Source organism: Sphaerodactylus townsendi, linkage group LG11 (assembly GCF_021028975.2).
Source record: "Sphaerodactylus townsendi isolate TG3544 linkage group LG11, MPM_Stown_v2.3, whole genome shotgun sequence".
In the NCBI taxonomy this organism is placed as follows: Eukaryota; Metazoa; Chordata; class Lepidosauria; order Squamata; family Sphaerodactylidae; genus Sphaerodactylus; species Sphaerodactylus townsendi.
In genome coordinates, this window is record NC_059435.1 from 20498803 (window position 1) to 20525212 (window position 26410).

General features: G+C 43.9%; 1 protein-coding gene across 3 annotated transcripts in view; it reads left to right on the forward strand.

The window, feature by feature from the left end:
- Positions 1 to 26410, forward strand: part of AMPH (amphiphysin) — a 73015-nt gene that overhangs the window by 31105 nt on the left and 15500 nt on the right. For 2 of the 3 annotated variants that reach the window (XM_048510972.1, XM_048510973.1), the window contains exons 8-16: positions 3584 to 3722; positions 7774 to 7902; positions 9430 to 9537; positions 12825 to 12848; positions 16991 to 17014; positions 17256 to 17771; positions 19472 to 19501; positions 22336 to 22386; positions 23958 to 24089. In XM_048510972.1, coding sequence (XP_048366929.1) covers positions 3584 to 3722; positions 7774 to 7902; positions 9430 to 9537; positions 12825 to 12848; positions 16991 to 17014; positions 17256 to 17771; positions 19472 to 19501; positions 22336 to 22386; positions 23958 to 24089 — 1153 coding nt within the window. The remainder of the gene's footprint in view (positions 1 to 3583; positions 3723 to 7773; positions 7903 to 9429; positions 9538 to 12824; positions 12849 to 16990; positions 17015 to 17255; positions 17772 to 19471; positions 19502 to 22335; positions 22387 to 23957; positions 24090 to 26410) is intronic. The other variant, XM_048510974.1, reaches the window with a different exon arrangement.

Genomic DNA, 26410 nt, shown 5'->3' on the forward strand with positions numbered 1-26410 from the left:
GTTTTTCCACTATTATAAACTCATCTGCTTCTGCTTAAATAGTGTACTGTTCGGAATATATGAAGCCAGTTTTATTTATATAATCAGTATAAAATTTTGCTACCGTGTTGATTTGTCATGTTTGGGAAGATATGGTGATGTTCCATATAAGCAGTGTGGAATATATCACACATTGGTTTTGTTTTATTTAAATATTTGTTTGCATACTTTAGTTATAGTTCCCCTTTTGCACTGTGTGGATTACATAATGAGAAAACCCTTGCAATAAAAAAGGTCCAAGACATACCATAAACAATGAAGGGGTGCCTGAAAGAGCACTGCAAACTAGCCTGCTAATAGCTAAATTAATAATTATTGCTATCAAATGGTGTCTGTTGTTGTTGTGTCCAAACCGCCCTGAGCCTTCGGGGAGGGCGGTATACAAATATAATAAATAAATAAATAAATAAATAAATAAATAAATAAAGGCAAGATTTAAGCAATCCTTTTTTTTACATACCTGTATAATGTCATTGAACCCCTAACCCAAGCCTGTGCGATCTTGATGAAAACTCCACATTTCTAAACAGAGGCCTTAAGCTATAGGTGTCAAACTACATAGGTGTTCATCTACTATGATTCCCATCAGCCCTTGCCAGTATAGCCAATGCTTATGTTGGGAGAAACTGATGGGAATTGTAGTTCATGAACATCTGGAGGGCCACGAGTTTGACACCTCTGCCTTAAGCTTTGACATTAATTTGTAGAGTGTGTAATATAGTATAGCAGTAACCATATCTGAAAATGATAGAACTGAGCTCAAATGAGGAGGATGTATTACAAAGCATCCCTTTGGGTTTTTCAGGGGACTGTTAATAGGGATGAAAGTGTATGCAATACAGTCAGTGCCCCTTACTCTGAATTGGCTTTGTGAAGATGTCATGTAGCCAAATCTTGTTTGTTTTGTGATCCTGATGTGAAATCTTCAAATTGGGTTGTATGACTTCGGATTGGTTGGGATCATGTGACCAGGAAGAACTTGTTTAAACAACAGCTACAAAACTATGCAGGAGCAGTAGCTGAGAGCATCTATAGGTACCCCAAAACAGATATGAAGAAAGGCACTGGCGTAATGCCCATTGGGCAAGGTGGGCAGCTGCCCAGGGCATCACCTTGTGGGGGGCATCAAAATGCTGGGTTCGTTTTTGGGTGTTTTAGTGGTTTTCCATTTTTGGCCTGCAGGGGGTGCAGTTTTTAGGCTAGCGGCACCAAAATTTCAGCGTTTCTTCAGGAGACTGTCCTTATGCTACCCCCCAAGTTTGGTGAGGTTTGGTTCAGGGATTCCAAAGTTATGGACTCCCAAAGGGGGTGCCCCTATCCCCCATTGTTTCCAATGGGAGCTAATAGGAGATGGGGGCTACAGTTTTGAGAGTCCATAACTTTGGCCCCACTGAACCAAACTGCACCAAATTTGGGGGGTATCATTAGGGAAGTCTCCTGATGAGACCCTGAAAGTTTTGAGACTGTGCCTTCAGAAATGTGCCCCCCACAGCCTGCAACCTCCGTTGACAGCAATGCAGAAAACTCAATGCAGAACAAAGATTCTTGGGCAAATTTCTGGGATGTTCCTGCAGGGGGTGCATTTTTGGATGTATCGGCACCAAAATTTCAGGGTATCATCTGGAGATGATGGCACCCCCAAGTTTGGTGCAGTTTGGTTCAGGGGGGCCAAAGTTATGGACCCTCAAAACTGTAGTCCCCATCTCCTATTAGATCCCATTGGAAACAACGGGGGATAGGGGCACCCCCTTTGGGAGTCCATAATTTTGGACTCCTTGAACCAAACCTCACCAAACTTGGGGAGTAGCATAAGGACAGTCTCTTGATGATATGCTGAAATTTTGGTGCTGATATGTCTAAAAATGCACCCCCTGCAGGCACCAATGTCCTGGTGCAAAAAATTTTTGGTCATGGTGGAGTGGCCGCCCATGGGGGGGGGGGGGCATCCAACTCAGGTTTTGCCCAGGGCTACAGTTTGCCCAGGGCTGCCTCATTACGCCCAAGAAGAAAGGTAAATATGGGGGGTGAGGTGAGAAATTTTTCATCTGTTTCCCTCCGAAAGGTCCCTTTTCTCACTGAAAATGTTCACAGGAAAAATTCAACAATCCCAAACAATATGTTTCTTTCCTGAGTAACTTGTAAAGTAACAGCAGCAAAATGGAAAGAACAGGCTAATTTCTGCATCTTTTTTTTTTTATTAATTCCCAGACAGAGGTGGTGAGTGAACCCCAAGATGTGTCCTGGTGTTTGAGAATAGCTTTGTTTTGCTTTAGGAAATAGAACATGATTGAGGTCTTAGCAATCATGTTTTACTAGTTCTCCACAGTAATGCCTCTCATCTTTTTGAGTTAGGGTGCTTATAGAATGCTATAGTTCTAGGCTTCTTCAAAATACAGCACAGTAGCTTTTTTTTATAAATCATAGAAGTTCTTAGACAGCAGAATGTTTTCTAGTTTAGACTTCTGATTCCTCAGTCCTTGTTATTTAACATGGTATCAACATAGACAATGAGACTAGCTATTTTCGCTAGCTGGGAATGTGCTTCTTTTTTTAATAAATTGCTTCTTTTTAATTATGTGATATAATAGCAGTTATACCGTGTCTATCTAGATATGTATATTGCCTATAGCATATTATAATGTATAAGTCACAAAAATGTTATGCTATTCAAAGGTGGTAGCCGCAATCATAGATAAATATTGTGAATGTCTGAAAAGTCAGAGATCCACTCCTGAAACAATTTCAGGTGCAGCATTATATAAAAATGTAACGTTGCTTTATTTCGAGGTTATTGGGGAGAACTCTAGATAATCAAGGGAAAAAAAGATTTTTCAAGATTCTGGGAAGTAGAGTCCCTATAAAATAACTGTCGGTTCTGATAGTCCCTGTTCACTATCTAAGGCCGTGGTGGCGAACCTGTGGCACTCCAGATGTTATGGACTACAATTCCCATCAGCCCCTGCCAGCATGGCCAATTGGGACTACAATTCCCATTGTAGTTATTCCCATTGTAGTTATTGTAGTTATGGACTACAATTCCCATCAGCCCCTGCCAGCATGGCCAATTGGCCATGCTGGCAGGGGCTGATGATCTAAGGAGTCATGTTCCCTTGTTAGAGGTGGAAGGGCCCCTCCTAGCAGAGGGAAGTTGTAGCATCAAATCGTAACTATTTAATTCTGTATGCGATTGGTTTCCAGGACTGAATCCACTTTTTAAATTTCCACCTGTAATATAGTAGACCAAATTTAACTTTCATAAATCTAGAAGCATTGTGTAGACCAGTGGTTCCAAACCTTTTTTCACTTCCATACCCTTGGCAACCCATTTCCCTAAATTGAACCCCCATTTTAGTAAAACCCATTATGGAACTTTTTTGCATACCACAAAATGCTCTGGCACGTACTCTTGGGGCACATGTACCCCAGGTTGGGAACCACTGGTGTAGAAGATATATATGGATATTCCGTGTGGATGCTGAAAAGTAGCCCAGCGTATTAAGACTGAGGACACTGTGCCTAACAAATTTATTTTGCATCCATCTAGTGATTCAGGCCCACTCCGAATTGCGAAAACTCCATCTCCACCTGAAGAAAACTCACCTCCACTTAGTCCTGAGGCCAGCCCTAACCATACGTTGGCACCAGCTTCTCCAGCACCAGCACGGCCTAAATCTCCCTCACAGGTATGGGTGAAATTAGTAAAAATTTGGGTTGAAGTTATGTTAAGGTTGCATGGATTAGATTGCCGAGCTGTGATGGGAATTTTTAATTTTAATTATTGAATTTATTTCCTGTACTCTCAATTTCCTATACTCTCAAGCAATGGCTTATTAGATAAAGACCAAATAACAAGTTATGTTTTCCCACACTTTCCAAGCATCATGAAGGCCAAATTAAGGGTAGGACTTCAGCTTTCCCCCCCCCATGTCACTGTGTAGCCCCCCAATGGGGGGACACCCAGAAGTGGTTAGGGTTGGGCAAATAGCACAGAGAAAGAAGAAGAAAAAGAAGAGTTTGGATTTATACCCTGCCATTCTCTCCTATATGGAGCCTTAAAGTGGCTTACAAACTCCTTCCCTTCTTCTCCCCACAACAGACACCTTGTGAGTTGGGTGAGACTGACAAAGTTCTGAGAGAACTGCGGCTGGTCCACGGTCACTCAACAGGAATGTAGGAGTGGGGAAACAATTCCAGTTCATCAGATAAGAATCCACCGCTCCTTTGGATGAGTGGGAAATCAACATAGTTCTCCACTCCTCATAACAGCTACACCATGCTGGCTCTCTGTCATTTAAGCATTCATTTTATGAGGGAGAGCAGCTTTCCTTTTCAGAGATCGTGTCAACTAGCCTTTCTGTTTAAAAAAACAAAACTTTGTTTTAGAAATTACCTGCAGCCTTCAGTTTAAGAGTTTCCAGAATAGAGTTTTAAAAAAAAGATGAGCAAATCCACCTGGGATAATGAAGCCGAACAGCAGTAAGAGTCTACTACAAATCAATACTGAAGCAGTAGTTTAAAACATCTTGTCCAAACATCTGGACAATTCAATGGACACGTCAATGATACGTATAAACAGATATATTTTAATTTTAATAATACAAAAAAAATTTCCCCTGTACTCTTACTCCTGTGAAATCTCTGAAGACTAAATTAAAGTCTGCCAGCAGCATCTGGCATCAATCCAAGGAGCGGATTTACCAGAGCTATTTTTATCCTCCTGATATAAAAGGAATATAATTTCCTTTCCTGCAGGGTAAATGTGATGTGATTTCTATTGTCACTGGCTCTCTGCTGGCCTGTATGAAATGTGTCAGCACAGCACGCTTCTCGCAGCTGCAAAGATCTGTAATTCCTGAGGACTACCTGAAATTTGAACGGATGCTCCATCTGGCCAGATCTAGGGCGCTCACTGCCAAGTATCGAAGATTTGCCCAAGTCTTTTACTTTTTGGCTGCTGTTGCTAAATGTACATTATTTATTTGCTTAAAATATTTGCATGCCACCTTTCCAGTCTGATTTGGTCCCCAAGGTGGTGAACATCAAACGGTAACATTTCAACAATAATTCAGTGCAAGCATATAAACACGCAGAAGATCAAAAACCCGGGAGGAGGCCAATAACAGTTATTGGGGAGATGCCAACAGAACCTTTAAACATCTTCACCCGCTAGTGGAAGACAGCAGTAGAGGGAGACAGATGAATCTTTCTGAGGAGGGAGTTCTACAGTTTTAGTGCTGTGACCGAGAAAGCCTTTTCTTGGATTGCAGCCCATCTAGCCTCAGGGAGCTGCAGTTGCAGAACATGGCTTAAACAAAACTGGGCATAGCATTTTATTTGAAAACACTGAAATTCTGGACAATTCAGAAGGAGGCCACTGAAATTCACAAACACCAAGACAACTTCCACAGGAAATAAGAGACTCTGAGAATTAACAAAGCTTGGCTACCAGTACTTAAAAAACACTAAGTTCATGAACAGTGGACTCCACCCAAACACAGGATTTGCATTCACCAATACTGCTGCTGCTGCAGGGCATGAAAAGGTGAATCACTCCCTGGACTGAAAAACCCCACCCGCAATACAATACTATCAACCACATCTTTGCATAGCAAGTTTCACCCAAACACTTACTGATTGGTTCCCCACCCTGGGACATGGACAATATATACCCCACTAAACATTCCCTTCTCACTGGACACCGTGTGTAACAGATTTCCCTCTGTGATACACCTCTGAAGATGCCAGCCATAGATGCAGGGGAAACGTTAGGAACAAGATCCACCAGACCACGGCCACAACCCGGAAAACCCACCACAACCAGTTGAATCCGGCTGTGAAAACCTTTGACAATACAATAGGGCAACACTACAAAGTCGAAAAAACAAGGGAGGGGGTGTAAGAGAAGCCATCGTAGCTCGAGCAGAAGGGAGGCACAGGAAGGCCCAGCCTGTCCTTATAAGGCCACGGCTCTGCCCCCTCCACCTACATCAGGTGCTCACGCCAGCAGCAGAATGACCCCGCCTGCTGGGCTGGACGTCCGCACTGAGCCTACCTCCCCTCCCTACCCACTCCCTCGCATTAACAAGGTAATTCTCAGTCACGCTTTCTCTTCCAAATACCTGCAACATAAGTTCAAAGGTGTTTCTTTCTCGCTTAGAGTGTGTCCCTGTAACTTTCAGGTCACGGAAACTCTCCAACACGTTCTTTTAGACTGTAAATTGTTCAGTCGTGAGCGCCAACAAAGGATTTTTCCCTTGTTGTTGAACCGGAGAAGAAGCTCAGTTCAGTCCTGTGTCCATTTGCTTCTAGAAGATAAAAGTGTCAGGAGATAGCAGAATGTTTGGCAGAGGTATTTAGATTGAAAAACCAGCGAGCCTCTGATGGTGATTCTTTGCATAAATAGTTTTGTATTAATTAATACTTTATCTCTAGCGCGAGTTTATTTTTAAAAGTGCTGTTCAGCTATTTGACCAGTATTGTATTTATGATTTTTACATGGTTATTTTTGCTTCTATGGGTCAGTAGACTGTAATAAATTATTATTATTATTATTATTATTATTATTATTATTATTATTATTATTATTATTATTATTATTATTAATATTATTAATATTATTATTATTATTATACACATAACAACATAGCACAAGTGTCTGGAATTCATCTCTGAATATCGAGTCCTTCCCAAGGACCTAGGATATTAGAGGTATTTGCGCAGAATATGTGCAGTTCCTAGAAGTGCTGCTTTCTGCAGCATGTGGACTGATGTTCTGTCCAAGTTTAGGCTTTCCAGATGTTTTTCAAGATTTCTTGGGATTCCTCCTAGAGCACCGACTACTAGTGGGATTACTGTTGTTCTTTTTTGCCACAATCGTTCAACTTCAACTTGTAGATCCTTGTATTTTGTGATCTTTTCCAGCTCTTTGTCTTTGTTTTTTCTCTATCACGGTTATATCTGGGGTGTTGTGTGCCTGGTGTCTGTCTGTCTGTATTCTAAAGTCCCAGAGTATTTTTGCTTCTTCATTTTCTGTGGTCTTCTCTGGCTTGTGCTCGTACCAGGTCTTGCTACAGGGCAGGCCGTACTTTTTGCAAAGGTTCCAGTGCACCATTGCTGCTAGCCTATTGTGATGTTCGAGATAGTCAGTTCAGGCTATTTTCTTACAACAGCAGATGATGTGCTCCACGGTTTCATCACCCTCTTTGCAGAGACGGCACATTGGGTCATTGTAGGACTTTTCAATACGTGTCTTTATTGCATTTGTCCGTAATGCTTGCTCCTGGGCAGCAAAAATCATCATCATCATCATCATCATCATCATCATCATCATCATCATCATCATCATCATCATCATCATCATCATCATCATCATCATCATTATATAGGAGAAGTTGGTCCTTCTGCGTATTCTCAATCATTCTCCCATAGGACATCTAATAAACATCTCTTGATGTCAATCGATTTTAAAGGATTGGGTTTCCTTTAGGGGTGCTCACAAATCAGTTATATACTGTTGTTCGAAGGTGCTTTTTCTCAGTGGGACAGTGGGATTTATTGGCATTGCTATTCCTATGAACAGAAAATGTGGGGAATGTGATATGATATGATGGAACTGGGGGACATGTTCCCCTTTGCTAAGCTGCAATTCATGTTATTTTATCCCTGCTCCAAATCAATTCCGGTGTGTCTTTGTGTTGGAGATCTTACTTCCCACTGTGTTTGTTCATTGTTTAGCTGAGGAAAGGACCTCCCGTCCCACCGCTGCCTAAACTCACTCCAACTAAAGAGCTACAACCGGAGCATATTATCAGCTTGTTTGATGACAACTTTGTTCCAGAAATAAATGTCACAACTCCTTCACAGGTGAGCCAAGAAGTTCATTCTGTCTGACACAGGCTGTTCATTTCACTTGAGTACCCTTCAGGTGTCATATTCGTTCATAGTGTTTGAAGTCTGCAATTACCAGTGTTGATGTGTTTACTGGCTGGCCTGTTCAGCAATAGAACTTTGTTGGAGGAAGAGGAAGAGGAGGAGGAGGAGGAGGAGGAGTTTGGATTGATATCCCCCCTTTCTCTCCTGCAGGAGACTCAAAGGGGCTTACAAACTCCTTTCCCTTTCCCCCTCGCAACAAACACCCCATGAGGTAGGTGGGGCTGAGAGAGCTCCAAGAAGCTGTGACTAGCCCAAGGTCACCCAGCTGGCGTGTGTGGGAGTGCACAGGCTAATATGAATTCCTCAGATAAGCTTCCACAGCTCAGGCGGCAGAGCTGGGAATCAAACCTGATTCCTCCAGATTAGATACACGAGCTCTTAGCCCCCTACGCCACTGCTGCATGACCCAGTGGTAGAGTACCTCTGTTGCATGCGCAGGTTCCCAGGTTCTATCCCTGGCATTTCCAGTTAAAAGGATCAGATAACAGGTGATATGAAAGACCTCTACCTGAACACCTGGAGAATCACTGCCAGTCTGAATAACCAAAGCAGGCCTTGATAGACCAATGGTCTGAGCAGAAGACAGATTCACGTGTTCATAACTGTCTGACTAGTGCCCTGATCAACTCATTCTACTGGTGTGCCATTTTGAACAGAACGTAGAGGATTGTGGACATACTCTCCTCCCCATTTTGACTGCCAACAAGTTCCATAACCCCAACTGAACTATTTCCTAGGCATTTGGTTGAGGCCGGCTTTCTCCTATCTCCTCCCAGTCTTCCATCTGTAACCTATTATTGCTGGACTCTCCTTGGAGAGTGGGAGTACGAGAGGTTCGGTCGCTTGTCTTTTAAATTGTGTGTATTTGTTTGAATAGTTAGCAGTTTTATTGAGTTAGTATTTTAGATGAAATTGTATATTTTTTGTATTTTACGTTGTGAGCCGCTCTGAGCCAATTTGGAAGAGCGGCATATAAATCAAATAAATAAATAAATACCCCCTCCACTCCCATCATATGGAGTTGGAAAACAGTTCCTGTTGAGAAGGCATCCCAGTTGCTCATGACATCTGGATCCAGATGCCTCTTTGCTCCAGCAACCTGGGATTCGAAGCCAGAGTTTATTTTCATACCACATGAAAGGGGAGATGGGGGAAGTAAGGGGAGTGTGTAAGGGACAAACTACCTTCCTATCTGTCAAGGCAAATTAATCGTGTTTGACATAATGCCTGAAGTCAGCTTCCCAAAAAGCAGTTAGCATCACCTTACTAATTTATCCTTTCTTTTCAGTGTGTGTTGTGTAACTTAATTGGTCACCTGTGCTTTTCTCTGAATCCTTTTAACACTTTTGAAAAGTGGTTAAATTATATTTTTAAAAAAACAGGGTTTTTTGCACGGAGGAAGGAATTGTCAATGTGGCTTCTGAATGAATTTGTGATCCAGTCTACCTTCCTTAACAGAATGAAGTTCCTGATGCGAAGAAAGAAGAGTCTTTGTTAGATCTGGATTTTGATCCATTCAAGCCCGATGCTGCAGCTGCTGTACCAGTCCCTTCACCAATGTCTCAGGTATTTCTCCTGCTTGAAGGGTGCCATTCTTAAATGCACCATGTAAACCATAATTGAAATGTGCTGTGCTCCCACAGAACTGTGGCAGGTGCCCAGTGTGTAGAATTTAGGTTTTTGAGTATCTGGTTTCTAATTTAGTCCAAACAAAACAGAGATTTGTTGCCTCGTGATCATTAATGTGTGCTTGAATGTATTTAGACAATGCCAGATGAAGTCTCAGGTTTCTAATAAAATCCAAACAAAACAGAGATTGTAGACCTCGTGATTGTTAACATGTGCTTGAATGTATTTGGACAATGCCAGATGTAGTCTCAGAACCAAAAAAGGTGGCCAGTTTTATTTATTAAAAACGTTTATGCCCCATCTTTTCATGTAAACAAGACCTCCAAGGTGGCTTACAAGATTTATCTCTATTCAAATATTTGTAGTCCTTCTCCTTTCAAACATCTTGTCCCTGCAAAAAGCTTGTGGATGCTTAAAGATCCAGTATGAAAATGATACATCGAAATAAATCAATGGTAGTTAAAATATTACAAAGTCATTAAAAATCATGCTTCCACCCTAGTGCTGCTTTCCCAGACACTGGAGAGTGCATTGTCCATGCATTTTAGCAGTTGTTCACAATTGGATTTTCCTGTGGGAAACAGAAAAACCAGTTGCTGTTGATTGCAGAAATTGCATTATCCAGCGGGTGTGAAAGTAGCCTTGGTCGGACCTCATCTAAAATACTGGGTTCAGTGCTGGATGTTAAGAAAGTTGTAGACAAATGGGGATGGGTTCAAACAAGGTCAATGAAATGGGTCTGGAAAAGAGGGTGGCTGAAAGAAGGCGGGGTGGAGGATCATGGTTGTGCTCTTGAAGGTCTTCATCAAGGGTGACAAAGGGCCTTTCCCCACTTACCTTAAGCCCTGCACTACTTGAGGAGAGTAGCGCGGGGTCCCCCGGCACTCCCCACGAGAGGGGTGGCGACAGCGCAGTCGTCCCGACGCTGCTGCTGTCGCGCCCCCTCAGCGCGCGGCATCCCTGGTGCTCTTGCAAAGGGCGCCTTTTGATGACCCCGCACAGAGCGCGGGGTCATGGGGACGCCCGAGCGCGTGCCAGGGATGCCGTGTATTGAGAGCAGCGTGCGGCATAGGGGGGATAGGGGAGAGTGGGGAAATGCTCAAGAACTTGTTGACTGTGTTGCATCAGAGGGCAAGATTAAATCTAGTGGGGTTAAGTGACAATAGGGTAGGTTTCAGTTGAGCATAAGCAGAAACTTCTCGACAGTGTGAGCCAGGTGACAGTGAACCCATCACCACTCAGGGATTCTCCCTCTTTCCAGTGGTTTCTAAGCCAAGGCTGAACAGAAATTGGTAGGGAATATTCTGGTGTTCAACATCCTGCATCAAGGTGGACTAGATAACTTACAAGGTCCCTTCCAACATTGTGATTCTATACTAGGCACCCTTTTTTGGTAAATAATGTAGATATTTATGAATAGGGTAAGTCTCAAGGCTGCAGTTAAAAGATCTGAATGGCAACCACAGAGCCTTATTTCATGGCAAATCAGGAAATAAGAGTGATCCAGTCCAAGTTGCCGGTTCACTTGTCATTGGCAAGAGCTTATGTAAGACACCACACGCTAACCCCGGCCACGTAGCGAGTTCAGGGCACTTTACGTCAGACCGCACAGCACAGCAGTTATCTGATACGTACATTCCACATGATCGGATTGATTTTCATCACATGGCAGAGGGAGTGCAAAAGGTTATAGTCCTTGCTTGTCCTCTGTGCCATGGAAAACAGCACTGCCTCTTTAAGGCTACAGTATACGTAGCTCGATACAAATATGAAGCATCCCCTTACAGTGGGAATTAAAGGTGTTTCAAAATACCTTTGTTCTGATATCTGATCAATAGCGGCCCAGTTCTCATTCGTGCTCTGCTAAATTGATAGTCCCGTAATCAGGAAAGAACTTTTACGGAGAGAATAGAGTTTATTTTTAATATTTCTGCAGCGGGGTGAAATAGGCAGTTTTTATATTATACTACTGATGTTCTTATTTAATGTTCCTCCTTTTTGTAATTCACGTTGGTCACATTGTTTGTTGTCTGTACTATAAGCCCCCCCCCCTTTTTTTTTTGCATTGTTTTCTGACTGACTATAAGTGAGCTAAATAAATGACAACTGCTTCACTTCAAGGAGTCTGTGAATTAGGCCTGAATCCTTTCTGCAGAAATGTGGTTCTTATTAAAATCTATTATGCTAGCATTAAGAAAGCCTTTGTAGTTTTGAGAAGTATGACCAACAGAGGCCCACCACAGAAGCAAAACCTAGATTACTTCTGTAGCAGTTAAGAGCAGGTGGTCTCTAATCTGGAGAACCAGGTTTGATTCTCCTCTCCTCCACCTGAGTGGCGGATTCCTACCTGCTGAACTAGATTTGTTTCCGCACTTCTACATTCCTGCTGGGTGACCTCGGGCTAGTTACAGTTCGTTCAGAACTCTCTCGGCCCTACCTACCTCACAGGGTGTCTGTTGTGCGGAAAGGAAGGGAAAAGGAGTTTGTAAGCCCCTTTTAAGTCTCCATACAGGAGAGAAAGAGGGTATAAATGCCTACTTTCTCCAATGAGAAGCTTGAGCCAGACTCATCTCCTGACACAAGTGTATTTGTATGACAATGTGTTTGTGAACACTTTCTTCCTCCATACACACTTTATGTTTTAGATGGTCATGTACAAATATCTTGGTAAATATCTGAAGAACATTGTAAGTGAAGAGCTGCAAAGGTCCTCTGCTTCAATGCTATTGTAAGTGAAGAGCCGCAAAGGTCCTGTCGAATGTATTGCCGAAGGCTTTCACGGCCGGAATCACTTGGGTGCTGTGTGGTTTCCGGGCTGTATGGCCGTGTTCTAGCAGCATTCTCTGAAGGATCCTCTGAAGATGCCAGCCACAGATGCAGGCAAAACGTCAGGAGAGAATGCTGCTAGAACACGGCCATACAGCCCGGAAACCACACAGCACCCAAACTCCTGTCGATTTCAGCTGGGCTCACCCAGGCAAACTTTCCAGTTTATTATATCTTTAAGAGCAGAGTTCGAATCCCTTGTTCTGCCCCCTTGGTGGGCAGGACAAATAAGCTGAGAGTGTATTATAAAATCCACTGTCAAATCTCCTAAAAGAATGCTAAACAAGTTCTATCTGGCACATGAATACAATCATGATACTATCTAATTATGCTTTTCAGCACATACAAAAGTTTATGAATGAGGTTTTCAACACTGTCCTTCTTTCCCCTGCTCTCAGACGCTACCCTGGGATCTATGGACGGTAAGATGGTTTTGTTTATTTGCACTCAGTGTGTTTATGGTTTAGTTACGTAGCATCATCAGCATTTGTGCCGCATCATCCAAGGGCAATGTGTATTACACAACAATGCAAGCAAAAAAGATGGGGCCTGTTCAGAGGTGGGATCCAGCAGGTTCTCACAGGTTCCCAAGAGTAGGTTACTAATTATTTGTGTGTGCCGAGAGGGGGTTACTAATTGGTGATTTTGCCACGTGATTGTTGCCTTAGTTACGCCCCTCCTCTCAGCAGTAGCGCACAGAACTTGAAGCAGACTAGCAGGAGGTGCACCGGTGTGCGTGGCAACCTGTGCCTGCGTGCATTCGTTTCCCGCCCAAGGACCGGCGCAGCGGCTGTGTCCTTGCCACAGCCCTGCCCAGGAATGCCCGGCCACGCCCCCATCATGCCCGGCCATGCCCCATTGGCGCTACGTCACAGTTTGAATCCCACCACCATGGGAACCTGTTACTAAAATTTTTGGACCCCACCACTGGGCCTGTTTGAAGATATTTGAAGATATGAAGATATTTGCATTCTAAATTGGACAGGGGAAGGAAGTAAAGGGAGGTAGCTGGGGTCATATATCTACAAATACAGATGTGGGGGCTTTTATATTAAACCAGATGCTTCACAGAAGAGACTTTTTCATAACTGCCTGGGAGTTTTTAAATCAAAGGAAATACATGTCCCTGGACCTCTTATGTGTAATGGAGTGGGAACCATGCCCCCCCCCCCACTTACAAATTACCTGGTACTCATTTGTGTCTTCCTCAGAGCAAAGAGCAGGACTGTATTTTCTCATTTCACTGCAGGTGGTTCAGAAGAGCCTAGGAGGCATGGCCTTTGCGCCTGCAGGGAGAACCCATTTGGAAAGAGCTGCCTCTTCTTGGCTTGAAACAGCCTAACGTTTTGTGGAATACCCCAATGTTTTATCTTTGGACCTGGCCCCTATGATGACCATTTTGTAACAGTCTCCTCCACTCCAGCCCAGGCAGCTATTTTATTACTATGTTCGCTGCCTGTTCCCAAAACTATAAAAGCATTCACAGGTTCAAGAAGGATGCCAAACTATGCAAGATTATTAGCCAGGACAATACAAGCATTTCTGTAACCTACCTTGCCCTTTAGACTGTGCCTTGGATCATCGTTCTTCGCTGTTGTTTGTTAAGAGAGAGAGAGATAGCAGAGACTGAAGGGGTGGGGAGAAGAGTCATAACCATAAGTCATGGAGTTCTGGTGAGATTTATCACCTTCACAAATGAAGAGATCGATACAAACACTGTCAAGCTGGCACAGAATGAAGAGTTTGAGACTTTAGGCCCTTTCCGCACAGGCGCAAAAGAGCACCGCAGGGTTGCTAAAAACAGCATCCCTGGGGAGAGGTTCACACAGCCACTGCTGCTGCATCGCAACCCCCAAGCAGTGCAAAGACGCTGCTTCCGAACCTTGCTCCCTGAGTGAGGTTTTCTGGAAGCAGCGTCTTCCAACTGCTGCCATGCGAACAGCAGCAGCTGGAAGGCGCCATTCCCCTCCCCCTTTCCCGAATGCCTTACCGTCCCCTCTGGCCTTCCCGCACGTCGCACAGGCCAGGGGACACGCCCCCTCTGCCCTGCAACTCCAAAGCAGGGGGGTGTCCCCTGGCCTGTGCGATGCGCAGGAAGGCCGGAGGGGACGGTAAGGTGTTCGGGGGATGGCGCAGCCTCTGCACAGGCTGCGCCGTCTTCCCCACTCCTATCGGGACCGTCCATGCGAATGGTCCCTGGGGGGTGCGTTGGCGTCGTTTATGCCAACACACCCCCGCAGTGTGGCCGTGCGGAAACGGCCCTATTCTGATGACTCCATTGAACAATCATATTCCACACATGAAGTTGCATTTTACTGAATCCAACCACTAGTCCAAGCACTGTCCATCAAAGTGAAGCCTGTCTATTCAGACTGATCGTGGCTCTCAAGAGCCATAGAGGTCTGTCACATCACTTACTACCTGATCCTTTTAACTGGAGATCCCAGGGATTGAACCCTTGACCTTCTGCATGCCAGGCAGATATTCTATGCTAAGCCATGGCCCCTTCCGTGTTGGACTTAGGCCCCTTCTGCACATGCAGAATGATGCACTTTCAATCCACTTTCAATGCACTTTATGATTTTACTATGCAGCATAGCAAAATCCACTTGCAAACAATTGTGAAAGGGGATTGAAAGTGAATTATTCTGCATGTGTGGAAGGGGCCTCATTAAGACTGAAATATGAACAATTCTGAATGAGTTTTTACAGAAAATCCTGCATCTGTGGCTGAGCAGAAATATTGTTTTCAAATATTTGTGGTTGAATTCAGAACCAAAGCACTGATATTTCTTGCTATAAAGACTTCAACACACTAAACTAAAAAATGAGAGGAAGAAAGGCGGCAGGAAACGGCTCCCTACCGGCATAATTCATGCCGGTGGAGCATCGGGACCGCTCGCACAGTAACGTGCGGCCGACCCCGAAGTTGCTGTGATCCACAGAGGTGGCTCCAAGTGGAGCCGCCCGCAGGTTGTCCCACTTATTTACATCCTCCTTGTGGAGCTCTGGATGGCTGGAGGGACACGCCCACGCTACCGTCCGATCTCCGGGGGTTGGAGGGCAGCATGGGCATGTCCCTCCAGCCGTCCAGAGCTATGCAAGGAGGAGAGGTAAGTAAACGGGAAACTGGAGGGGCAAAAAGCGGCGTCATCATGCCGGTGCGCTTCACACCACGCCAGCGGGAAGATGCCACTTTTGAAAAACCTCGCTCAGGGATCAAGATTCAAAAGCAGCGTCTGCACTGGTTGGGGGGGCGAGCACACCACTGCTGTGATGCAGTAGTGCCAGCTGTGTGAATAGCGCCCCAGGGACGATGTTTTTACCGTCCCTAGGGCGCTGTTTTCCGCCCATGCGAAAACATCCGTAGATACCATGAACTTGTGAAACTGGTGTGAGTGGTTTCTTTCATTTCTGGTGAGTCCCTGTTTGCTTCCTGCTGTTGTTTTCCTCAACACAGTCAAACCCACTTTCACCTGCATTTTAGAAACAGCACAGATGCCCTCTGAATAGTTCATAGAAGCTGATCCTTCTCATAGGCATCCTGCAAAGACCTTGAGAGCGTCCCAAGGTCTCTTCAAGCAGGCGGAGAAGATAAATAGGCTTTGGGTGACTTGAGGACAAAAATAGGCTAGTCTGACAGGGATGGGAGCTGGTTGCCTCTGTTCGGAAAACGGAACACCTGTGAACAGCAGGAACACACAAGGTACTGGTTAGAAGGAGACTGGAGTCGAATCCCCACTGAGAAATTAAGCCAGATACATCCCAGTTCCAAAAGAAACAGCACCTTTTTCATCACAGTTTCTCCCTCCCCACATGTGTCTAGTGAAGACCTCAATGTCTATCGCGGTTTCAAACAATGTAACACTCCCCAGGAACATGCAATCTGCTCGGTGGGTCTGTTCTTCTTCATCCTTGGCAGTTGTGTTATCAAAATCACTGTCCCGTAGTTTTGTATTTACGTTCTTTTGTAGTCACACCCAGCTCGGCACCAAAAAAAGGCTGCATGCGCTCTGCGCACAGCCCACTGTGCTCTGATTGGCTGGAAGTTTTCAAGGGTGGGAAGAATAAGCCGGGTGTCTTATCTGGAGAACTGGGTTTGATTCTGCATTCCTCCACATGAACAGCAAACTCTTAACTGGTGAACCAACTTTGTTTCTCCACTCCTACATCTCTCTTCTTTTTCTACTCTGAGGGCCCTTCCACACATGCAGAATAATGCACTTTCAATCCACTTTCACCATTATTTGCGAGTGAATTTTGCTATTTCGCACAGCAAAATCCAGCTTACACCCAAGTAACTATTCCTTGGATTGCATCCTTAGTAATGCTTTCCTATTTCTGTTCAATGCTGTTGCCTCAAAATGTCTGTGGTTGCTTGAAATCCTTTCTAAATCCTTTAGAGGAGAATCAGGTTGATATAATTAGATGTTTCTTTTTAACCAGGCCCTAATGTGACAACTCCTTGTCCCAAGGAGTAGTTTTTTTTTAATGTCAGGATGTAATGCCCTTGGATGTAGCGGACTTGATCCTTGATTTATTAATATGTCTTTCTTCCACACAGACAAGCAACGATTTGGTGCAGCCGGTAAGCAGATCTTCTCTATTTCATCTGCAAAGCTGCTCTTTAGATTTCTAGCTACCATCTCCAAATGTATGTTATCCTCCAAATGTCATGAGTTGCATTAATTTCTTATTTTAGTCATATTTTGTTCTTAAACATAGCGTTGCCTCAATAAAATATTGAATGTTGTGTTTTCTCATCAAGACCATCTTTTATCTTTTTTTCATCTTGTTTTTTTCTTTTCCCCTTTTCTGTCTGCCAAAAGCCCGATTCTTCAAAAAGTCTTTCCCTATGTAACCTGGTCATGGAGAATAACCCAGACAGTGGGTCAACAGAAGATATTAACAAACCCCAAACTGATCTAGGTTTGCCTCACTGGGGCCTAGGTGGTAGTACAGCCGATGAGAGCCAGGAAAGAGCGGCAGATGTCCCTTTACAGTTTCCCGAGGCAGAACAAATTTCAGCTGAATCATTTGTTACGTTGGCTAATACTTCTTGGTCTGAAGTTGATGAACAAGAGGATGGTGTATCTTGGATGACCTCCACAGATGAAAACCAAACCGCTTTTGCTGACACTTACTTGGACACAGGCCACATTGTGGAAAGTGGCACAGATTTGGTGGAGGTGAACCAGCCTTTAGGGATTGAAACTCTGGCACAGTGTCCTGAACTTGGAACGGATAGCATTTTGGATGGAGCCCTGTGTAGTATGGAAAAGACAGAAGAGGAGAAAAGGAAAACAGAAGAGTCTTTGTGGGCAAATGTGGAACCATATGAAAAGGTAGAAACCAGAGCTGTTAACCTCAAGGAGCTAGACCATACAGAGGAGTTTGAAGAGAGAGATTGTCACAGTGAAACGGAGCATCTTGAGGCCTTAGCAAAAGTAGACTCCAATCCCCTAAAAAACACTAAGGTAGACATTTTAAGGAATTCAGAATGCAGTAATGGGCAACCAGAGATAACCACTGATAGTTACCTTGAAGAATTCAGCTTAAAACTTAATGGAGAAGATGTGATTCAAAAGACAGGTGAAAATGATGCCAAGAGTGTAGCAGACATAAGTTTGGGGTATGAGATCAGTGATTATACAAATGTAGAATTCAGTAAGTTGGAACCTGAGAATAGTTTAGGGTCCTGGAATCAGGACCATGGAACACAAGGTAATGATTTAGCCTTTGCTGGGAATATAGCCATAAAATACATACAAGAAGGGGAAATGGGAAATCTTGCGGGATTAGTTGACTTAGATATCAGAGACAATATAACTGCAGAGTTTGAAGAACCTGTGTGTGATGATGAGTTATGTGGGACAGAAGAACCTGTTAAAGAAATGGAAGACTGTAGCTACAGCATCACTCAAAGTGATGTTGTTAGTGAATATCAAGCTACTGTTATATCCTTTGAAAAGGATGTGATTCTGCCCCCTGGGTCTACTAACACAACAAGCTTCAGTGATTCTTGCCTAGGGAATGAGGAAGATAAGTTTGTAGATAGGGAAGCATTTTCTATGGGTGAAGAACTTCTTGACATTACTGTCCTTGGATTGACGGAAACAGATCCCTGGCAGGCCAACTGGGATCCAACAGTTAATAGTGATTCATTCGGGGTTTCTGGCCAGACAAATGGATGTGGGAACTGGCCCTTCCCACCAGAACAAGACTCTGTGGATGAAAACACAGAGAGTCCTTGGCCAGAGAGTTTTACCGACACATGGTCTTCACAAGATTTGGGAAGTTTAGGTCACTGTTGGGGAGTTACGGGGGTAAAATCAAGTCATCAAAATGAGGAGACACCTCTAAGGTCATCCGGGCAACTGGCAAATATTAGCAGCAGTGGAGAACCCAAGGAGATAGGGAGGCCATTGGCTCTGTTCCAAAGGGGAACTTCCAGAAATGCTAGCACGGAGAGCTCACCTAGCCCGAAAGACAATGAGACCAACAGTTCAGATTTATCTGAAGATGAAATTGCTAATCGGAGATATGGATTGTTGTACCAAGAAATTGAGGCTGATAAAGAAGAGGTACCTACCCCGCTGTGTAGCATAGTCTAGAACTGAGAGTTCCTTAGGATTTATATCCTTGTGTTTTATTAACAGTCCTCTTATATGTTCTCCCTACCTCCCTCTGCTAACCTAGTGATCACAGAGACATTCCAAATATGGTACAGTTCAACCATTGACCAGATAGACATTTTAAAAAAGGTTGAATGTCGCACACATCTTCAGATTTCTTTGTGTCTCGTTTTTGCATTTTCTAATACAGTAGAAGCATCATCAGTCTATTCAGACGTTGCACATGTATCATCATTACCCCTTTCTCTTTTTTAGCTTGTTAAATAACGTCATGCCATTTGTGAGAATTTTCACTTTTTAGCTGTTGGTTTTTTAAAAAGTGTTTCTTGTAATATTCAAACAAGATTTTTGTGAAACCTGACTTGTACTTAATAAAAATTATTCGTTTCCTACTTTCTGATTTTGCTTAGGCATCCAGTGCTTTTAATGGATTCACACAGGTAAGAGACATTTTCTTATTTGAAAGGTACCATTTCTTGTCAGCTCCTGAGATGGCCTTTGAAGTGCCCATGGTGTGGAATTTTGAAAAATAAAAGATGAATACTGGTTGTGGTGGGTTCTCTGGACTGTGTGTGGCCGTGGTCTGGTAGATCTTGTTCCTAACGTTTCACCTGCATCTCTGGCTGTCATCTTCAGAGGTGTATCACAATGTGATACACGCACCTCTGAAAATGCCAGCCACAGATGCAGGCAAAACATTAGGAACAAGATCTACCAGACCAAGGCTATACACAGTCCAGAAAACCCACAACAACCAGTTGAATCCTGCTGTGGAAAGCCTTTGACAGTACTAAGGATGAATAATTTGCTTTTGTCAAGGCAGTAGCCCTGTACTACGGCATATTTGTCTACATGTGCTGATGCAGAGAGTCTTAGGTGACCCCTGTGAAAGGGCCATTCGACCCCCAAAGGGGTCGCAATCCACAGGTTGAGAACCGCTAATTTAAACTATGGTAGAATACCTTCCTAGCTCCTATGTGGAGTAGAGACTTCTGCTAGCATTTAGGAAACCAACAATTCCACAGGAATTAATAAGAAGATACTTTTGAGCATCTTTCAATGTCTCCTTGGCCAGAGTCTTTGAAGATAACATTATAAACGCTCTCTTCTCACTATTCCCACATTTATGTATCCAAAGAAGCAACTTGATGCATTAGGGAGGCACAGATTAGGTATCACAGTGGTGGCGAACCTTTGGCACTCCAGATGTTATGGACTACAATTCCCATCAGCCCCTGCCAGCATTGGCCAATTGGCCATGCTGGAAGGGGCTGATAGGGAAATCTCTTGTCCAATCCTGGCATATCCTAGATTATAAGGTTCCTACCCTGGAAAATATCAGAATCAGTGTGTTGTAGTAGATAGAGTGTCCAACTAGGATCTGGGAAATCCAGTTTAGAATCCCCACAGTGCCTTGGATGTTTTTGCATGACCTTGGGCCCATTACACTCTTGCAGCTCAGCCAACCTTACGGTGTTGTGAGCATAAAATGGAGGAGACAAGGTCAGATGTAAGCTGCTTTGGGTCCCCACGGGGGAGAAAAGTAAATAAAGTAAATAAATCTGTGTAATTTAACCCCCTGTTGGATGGTATGTTCCACAAGAGGTAGCGCTGCCTCAGCTCTTGGATTAGCCGAAATCACTAATAAGTTACTAGAACGAATCCATTTGGCACAGCATGGTAGTAAAAGCTCTATCGATTCTTTTCTGATAGGTTTGGTCTGGGAAGTGATTCAACTGCAACAAATGTGTTGCTGATCTAAATTATTTCTGTTTGGGGGGAGGGAAATCCATCCAATTATGTGCAGTATTCTTTTGTTTCAGAGTTATGGTACAACGTGAAATTATTTTTCTGCATCATTTGCCAATGTCAGTTGATGGTTTTGCGATATTTAATCAGCCTCTAATGGTTCCAGGGAAAATGCCCACAGCAAAAATGCCCATGCAAAAAAAAAAGCCCACACGGAAAGATGCCCTCATAGAAAAAATATAATTAAAATAATAGAAATTATTTAAAAAAATATGTGATATAATTAAAAAGAATAATATAAACAACATAATAGAAGCAGAAGACCCAGTGACCATGACAAGGGACCACCTAACCCTGAAACAACCCTAACCCTAATAATTAAAACAACAATTATTTATTACTGAAAAAATTAACACATAATGAGAGAGGAAAGAACAGATATGAACGAACTACACTAAACATCACCATTGTACATACAAAGAAATATAATTCTTTATTGTAAATTAGCCAGTCTCCTTAAATAATATAGTTTATCTTCCGCTTGCACACACCCCCCACCACTGCACCCACACCCACAGCTTTGAAATCGTAGCAGAAGTGGCAGGCAAGCAGTGGGGGGGGGGGGTGGAAGAAGCAGCAGGGAAATGGCAGGGGGCGGTAGAACCGGCAGGGCATTTGGAGTGGCTGAAGCATTGGACAGGTGAGCGGCAGAAGTGGTGGGTGAGCAGCAGGGGGCAGCAGAAGCAGCGGGTGAGTGGTGGGGGGCAGCAGCAGCAGGTGGCAGGAGAAAAAACAGCAGGCAGGTGGCAGAAGTGGCAGGCAAGTGGCAGAAGGAGAGGATGGACAACAGAAGCACAGGGTGAGCAATGAGGGGGGACCGGCCCAATGCACCCCCCACATTATGCTTGAAAGTGGTGCCTGGGTCATTTGCCCCTTAGATACACCATTGGGGAAGGCTGCAGCGGCTGCCCGCTGGTGGATCCACCCCTCTGCTGGCGCAAGTGCCCCGGGAGAACAAATCCACTGGCATGACCCCACTCTGCTCCCAGCGGCAGATTTGGGAGCCCCTTTGGATAGGGCCGTAAGAGCACTGTGAAATTTCCCACAACCGTTTGTAGTTTTGGGTAAGTGTTCCAAGGCTGCGTAACACTTATCATATCTTTGATTGGGACAAAAGCTCATGCAGCAGAAGACTTCAGTGTAATATGTAATATTAGTTTCACATTCAGTCTTCAAGCCAACATTTTTTATTTTCCTGAGGAGACTCTGACACCAATTAAAATAACTCCCTTTGACCTCAGTGTGTGGAAAGGCAGTTCACGCTGCAGTCATACAAGCCTTCTGAAAATCCTGTTGGCATTTTTCCATGTGGGCAGTTTTCCTGAAGGCATTCATGACTGTGGGCTTTTTTCTTGTGGGCATTTTTCCTGTGGGTTTTTTTCTGGTCACCACCTCTAGTAGACCAAACGCTGACAAGCTTGCTCTTAACCCTGTATGCCTATCTGTTTTATGTCTCCGTCCTTAGGATACATCCCTGTTCTCAATGCAATCAAATCAGAATGTGATGAATAACTTGGTAAGTTGTTGCTGTGGTGTTGCTTATTCAATTGGGCCTAGCAGTTGGCTTATTCTTCTGGGTCTCTCGCATCACAATCCTATGCAGTCGCATCAACCTGAGCCCACTGATTTCATTACTGGAGACAATTTGCACGGGATTGCACTTGATGGCTTTTTTGCTGGGAGGACTTTGGTTTTACCGGCTGGCCTTTTTCATAACCCCTGCCCCATTCTCCTACTGGAGCTTAGAAGATGGGAGTATGGGCTAAGGATAGAGGCCTCTGTTAATGGAAGGAACGGGCTGTGGCTCAGTGGAAGAGCCTCGCCTTTGCATGCAGAAAATTCCAGGTTCAATCCTCGGCCTCTCCAGCAAAAAGAACTAGGGCAGTGGTGGCGAACCTTTTGCACCCCAGATGTTATGGACTACAATTTCCATCAGCCCCTGCTCACATGGCCAATTGGCTATGATGTCAGGGGCTGATGGGAATTGTAGTCCATAACATCTGGAGTGCCAAAGGTTCGCCATCACGGCACTAGGGGGTAGGTGATGTGAAAGACGTCCACCTGGGCCTCTGGACAGCCATTGCCAGTCTGGGTAGGCAGCACTGATTTGGGTGGATCAGTGGTCTGATTCGGTATAAGGCAGGTGCAAAAATAAGTATTCTTATTGCATGCCAAAATGCAGATAACTGGAATTAGGACAACGATGGTTGTTTCTTTGAACCAAATACAGTTAAGAGTAAACTGACAGGAGTGCTGACATTATTAATGCAAAGGGTGCCTTGTGAACTGTTATCAGGATGGGTCTGCAGTAGAGTTTGGAAGCAGGGCTTGGAAAGGTCCGTATTCACTTCTCAGCTGGCTCTGTGCCATTAGACCTCCATCAAGGCAGACATGTTTTGTATACTACATCCAGTAAGAGTTGCTTTGAAGCAGAAAGAGGGAGGTGTGTGTGTGGGGGGGGTCTATGTTTCTTCTCCTTGTTCTCCTGAGGACCAAGCCTTGTGTGATGCTGGTGACCTGTGATTACCTCCTCTGACAAGTATTTTAGCTACAGATCTAATGGGGTGGGGATGACTGGGGCTTATGGTAGAAGTTTAACCCTTTCCCCTCTTCCCAGGTGTCGTCTTCCAAAAAGACTCCCACCTTGGCTGCTTTAAGCTTTGGGATGGAAGAAAAATGCAATTGAAATAACTGTCCTTTGCCTCTTCCAAGACTTAAAGGTTGGAGGGGTGTGGGAATATTTCCAGTTGGATCTCCAGCACCATGCATGGTTGGGTTCTCAGACGATTCTGAAGTAGAGTCACATTTTACTCCTTCCCTGCCCCCTCTCACAACAAGCGTTCATACAAGGGAGAAGCATGGACCTCCTTGAGGGAGAAATGCACTTTCCCACTAACCTTTTGCAAAAGACCTCAAAGCTTGTGAACAAGATACACAAGTCTTTCTCCTGCTTTCTTGGAACATCCATAGTGGCTGTAGTTGATAATAAATGTAGAATTGCAGCGTTGTTCTGAGTTCTGCAGTTTGCAGTGTTCTTCAATGAATGTTGCTTGTCTAACTTTTTTTTAATGGGCACAATAACTAAAGGCTGAGGCAGAAGAAGCTCCATCTTTAGAAGTCCAGGCTGAGGAAGACCTCAGTGCCCCTGATGAGGCTGCCTCTGCTACCGAGCCAGAAGCTCAGCCTGTTGAGGCTGGTGAGCCACCCACAGAAGCTGTGGTGAGTGAATGGGATATCACGTGCCCTGGTACTCATCCACATTGCCTCTCGTCATTTGTGTCATTGACCCATTTCATCCATCTTGTCCATTTTCATCTCATTTTGGAGCTCTCAGAACTGGCTAGCGGCAAAAGTCTGGACCACTGAGAAGAACACTCTCCTTATGGAGAAAGTGGACTATATGGACTACCAGAGCTCAGATTTCATCCTTACCATGAGTTTTTAAGTAGAATGACATTATATCAAGTTGTTTCTATCTGAGCGTCTTAAATAGTTCCATGTATTAAAGGTGGCGGCCTTGATATAGCTGTGGGTTTTTTTGTGCTGCAAGTTCCCAGCTGAGGGGTGAAATTGTATGAATGTTCCCCTCAACAGTGCGAGATGGATAGCCTTGAGCTGAAGAGGCATCATGGTGCAGTTGTCCACCCAAATCACAGGGCCTTTCCCCACTTACCTTAAGCCCTGCGCTACTCTCCTGAAGTAGCGCAGGGTCCTGGGGCACTCCCCATGACAGGGGTGGCGACAGCGCAGCTGCCCCAACTCTGCCCCTCTCGCGCCCCCTCAGCGCGCGGCATCCCTGGCGCTCTTGTAAATGGCGCCTTGTAAATGGCGCAGTGGGGACGCCCGGGCGCGCGGCATAGGGGGGATCCTTGAGAGTGAGGAAACGCCCCCAGCCTCCCTTTGTTCTTTGCAGTTCATTTCTGGTGAAGGCTGGGCTGGACAAACTACTCTTGACTAAGCTGATGAACGGCGAAAAGGGATTTTGGATGTGACACCAGCCATTTTAGCTACACAGCACAGAGGGATTTTAGCCAGATATTAATCAAAATACCCTATTCTTAATATTAAAACATCTATTAGACCTCTTCCGCACACGCAGAATAATGCACTTTCAATCCACTTTCACAATTGTTTGCAAGTGGATTTTGCTATTCCACACAGTCAAATCCAGCTGCAAGATGCATTGAAAGTGGATTGAAAGTGCATTATTCTGCATGTGCAGAAGGGGCCTTGGAGTTATTCACTTTCAATCGTTTGTCAGTGAAGTTACAGACTGTGATTTTTGTTGTTGATGGTAAAAGTGCAGCAATTATTTTTCATCAAATAAGTATGTTGCTATTCTTAGAAGAAGAAGCAGTAGTAGTAAATAAAACTGCCCTGACTTGAATCACCCAATTTTGTCAGATCTTAGAAGTTAAGAAGAAGTAATTTACTGTATATGGCCATAGGCCATCACAATAAGTCCAAATACATAAAATACAATTAAAAAAAACCTTTAATGTATAAAGTACAAAATTTATAAAGTACAAATCTTGTTCATGGAATCTTGTTCAAGAAATTATACCGTACGATAAAACACATCAACACACAGTAAATGGCATTCAGTTCATAAAAGTTTTATAATCTAGTTGGAGTTTTTGGCCACACACTTATATCCTTACCTAACTCATAGGCCCCTTCCGCACACGCAAAATAATGCGTTTTCAAACCACTTTCACAACTGTTTGCAAGTGGATTTTGCCATTCCGCACAGCTTCAAAGAGTATTGAAAGCAGTTTGAAAGTGCATTATTCTGCATGTGCGGAATGAGCCATAGAGTTTTTGTGAAGATAAAATGGAGGAGAAGAAGACAATGTAAATCACTTTGGATCCCTATTAGGGATAAAGGTGTGATATAAATTAAGTTAAAAAAATAAGAAGACTTTAGATGCAGCATGAAGGGATGCATTAGTAAGGAAAAACTGGCAACTCTGCTTCAATTGTAGAAGTGTTTTCTGCTTGCACTTGAGGCTCTTTGGATCCTGGCTAATATTGCAATGATAATTTAATAGTGTTGCAGTCAGATCAAGTTCCATTTCTACCGCTTCATTTTACTTGTTAATTATATATGTGTGTGTATTTTTAACCTTGTCGATCGCAGGTTTGATTCACTTATTAAAAATTAAAAGATTGTGCACCATTGGGGTATAAGCACCAAGTTAGATGTTCTCTGGCTGTAAACCTTCCCCTGTTCATGTTGTTAATAATCTCAGGAGATGGTCAGTACAAATTGCTTGGGTCTGTCTGAACCAGCATTCTCGGGTTTCTGGTTCTTTTCATTGTGTTATGTCCTTTGTTAACCCTAGGCTGTTGTTTGTGCAGTTCAAGGACTTATGTACTTTCTTCTCCCAGGAAAGCAAATCTTTTGCCTAAGGCTGAAGTCCTTAAAGTAGTCTCAGTCTATTTAATGCCAGTGATGCTTTTGCTGGCAATGTTGCTTTGATGATCTGAATTGAAATAGTTAATCTCTGCTGACACTATCCAAACATCTCTGGAAATTT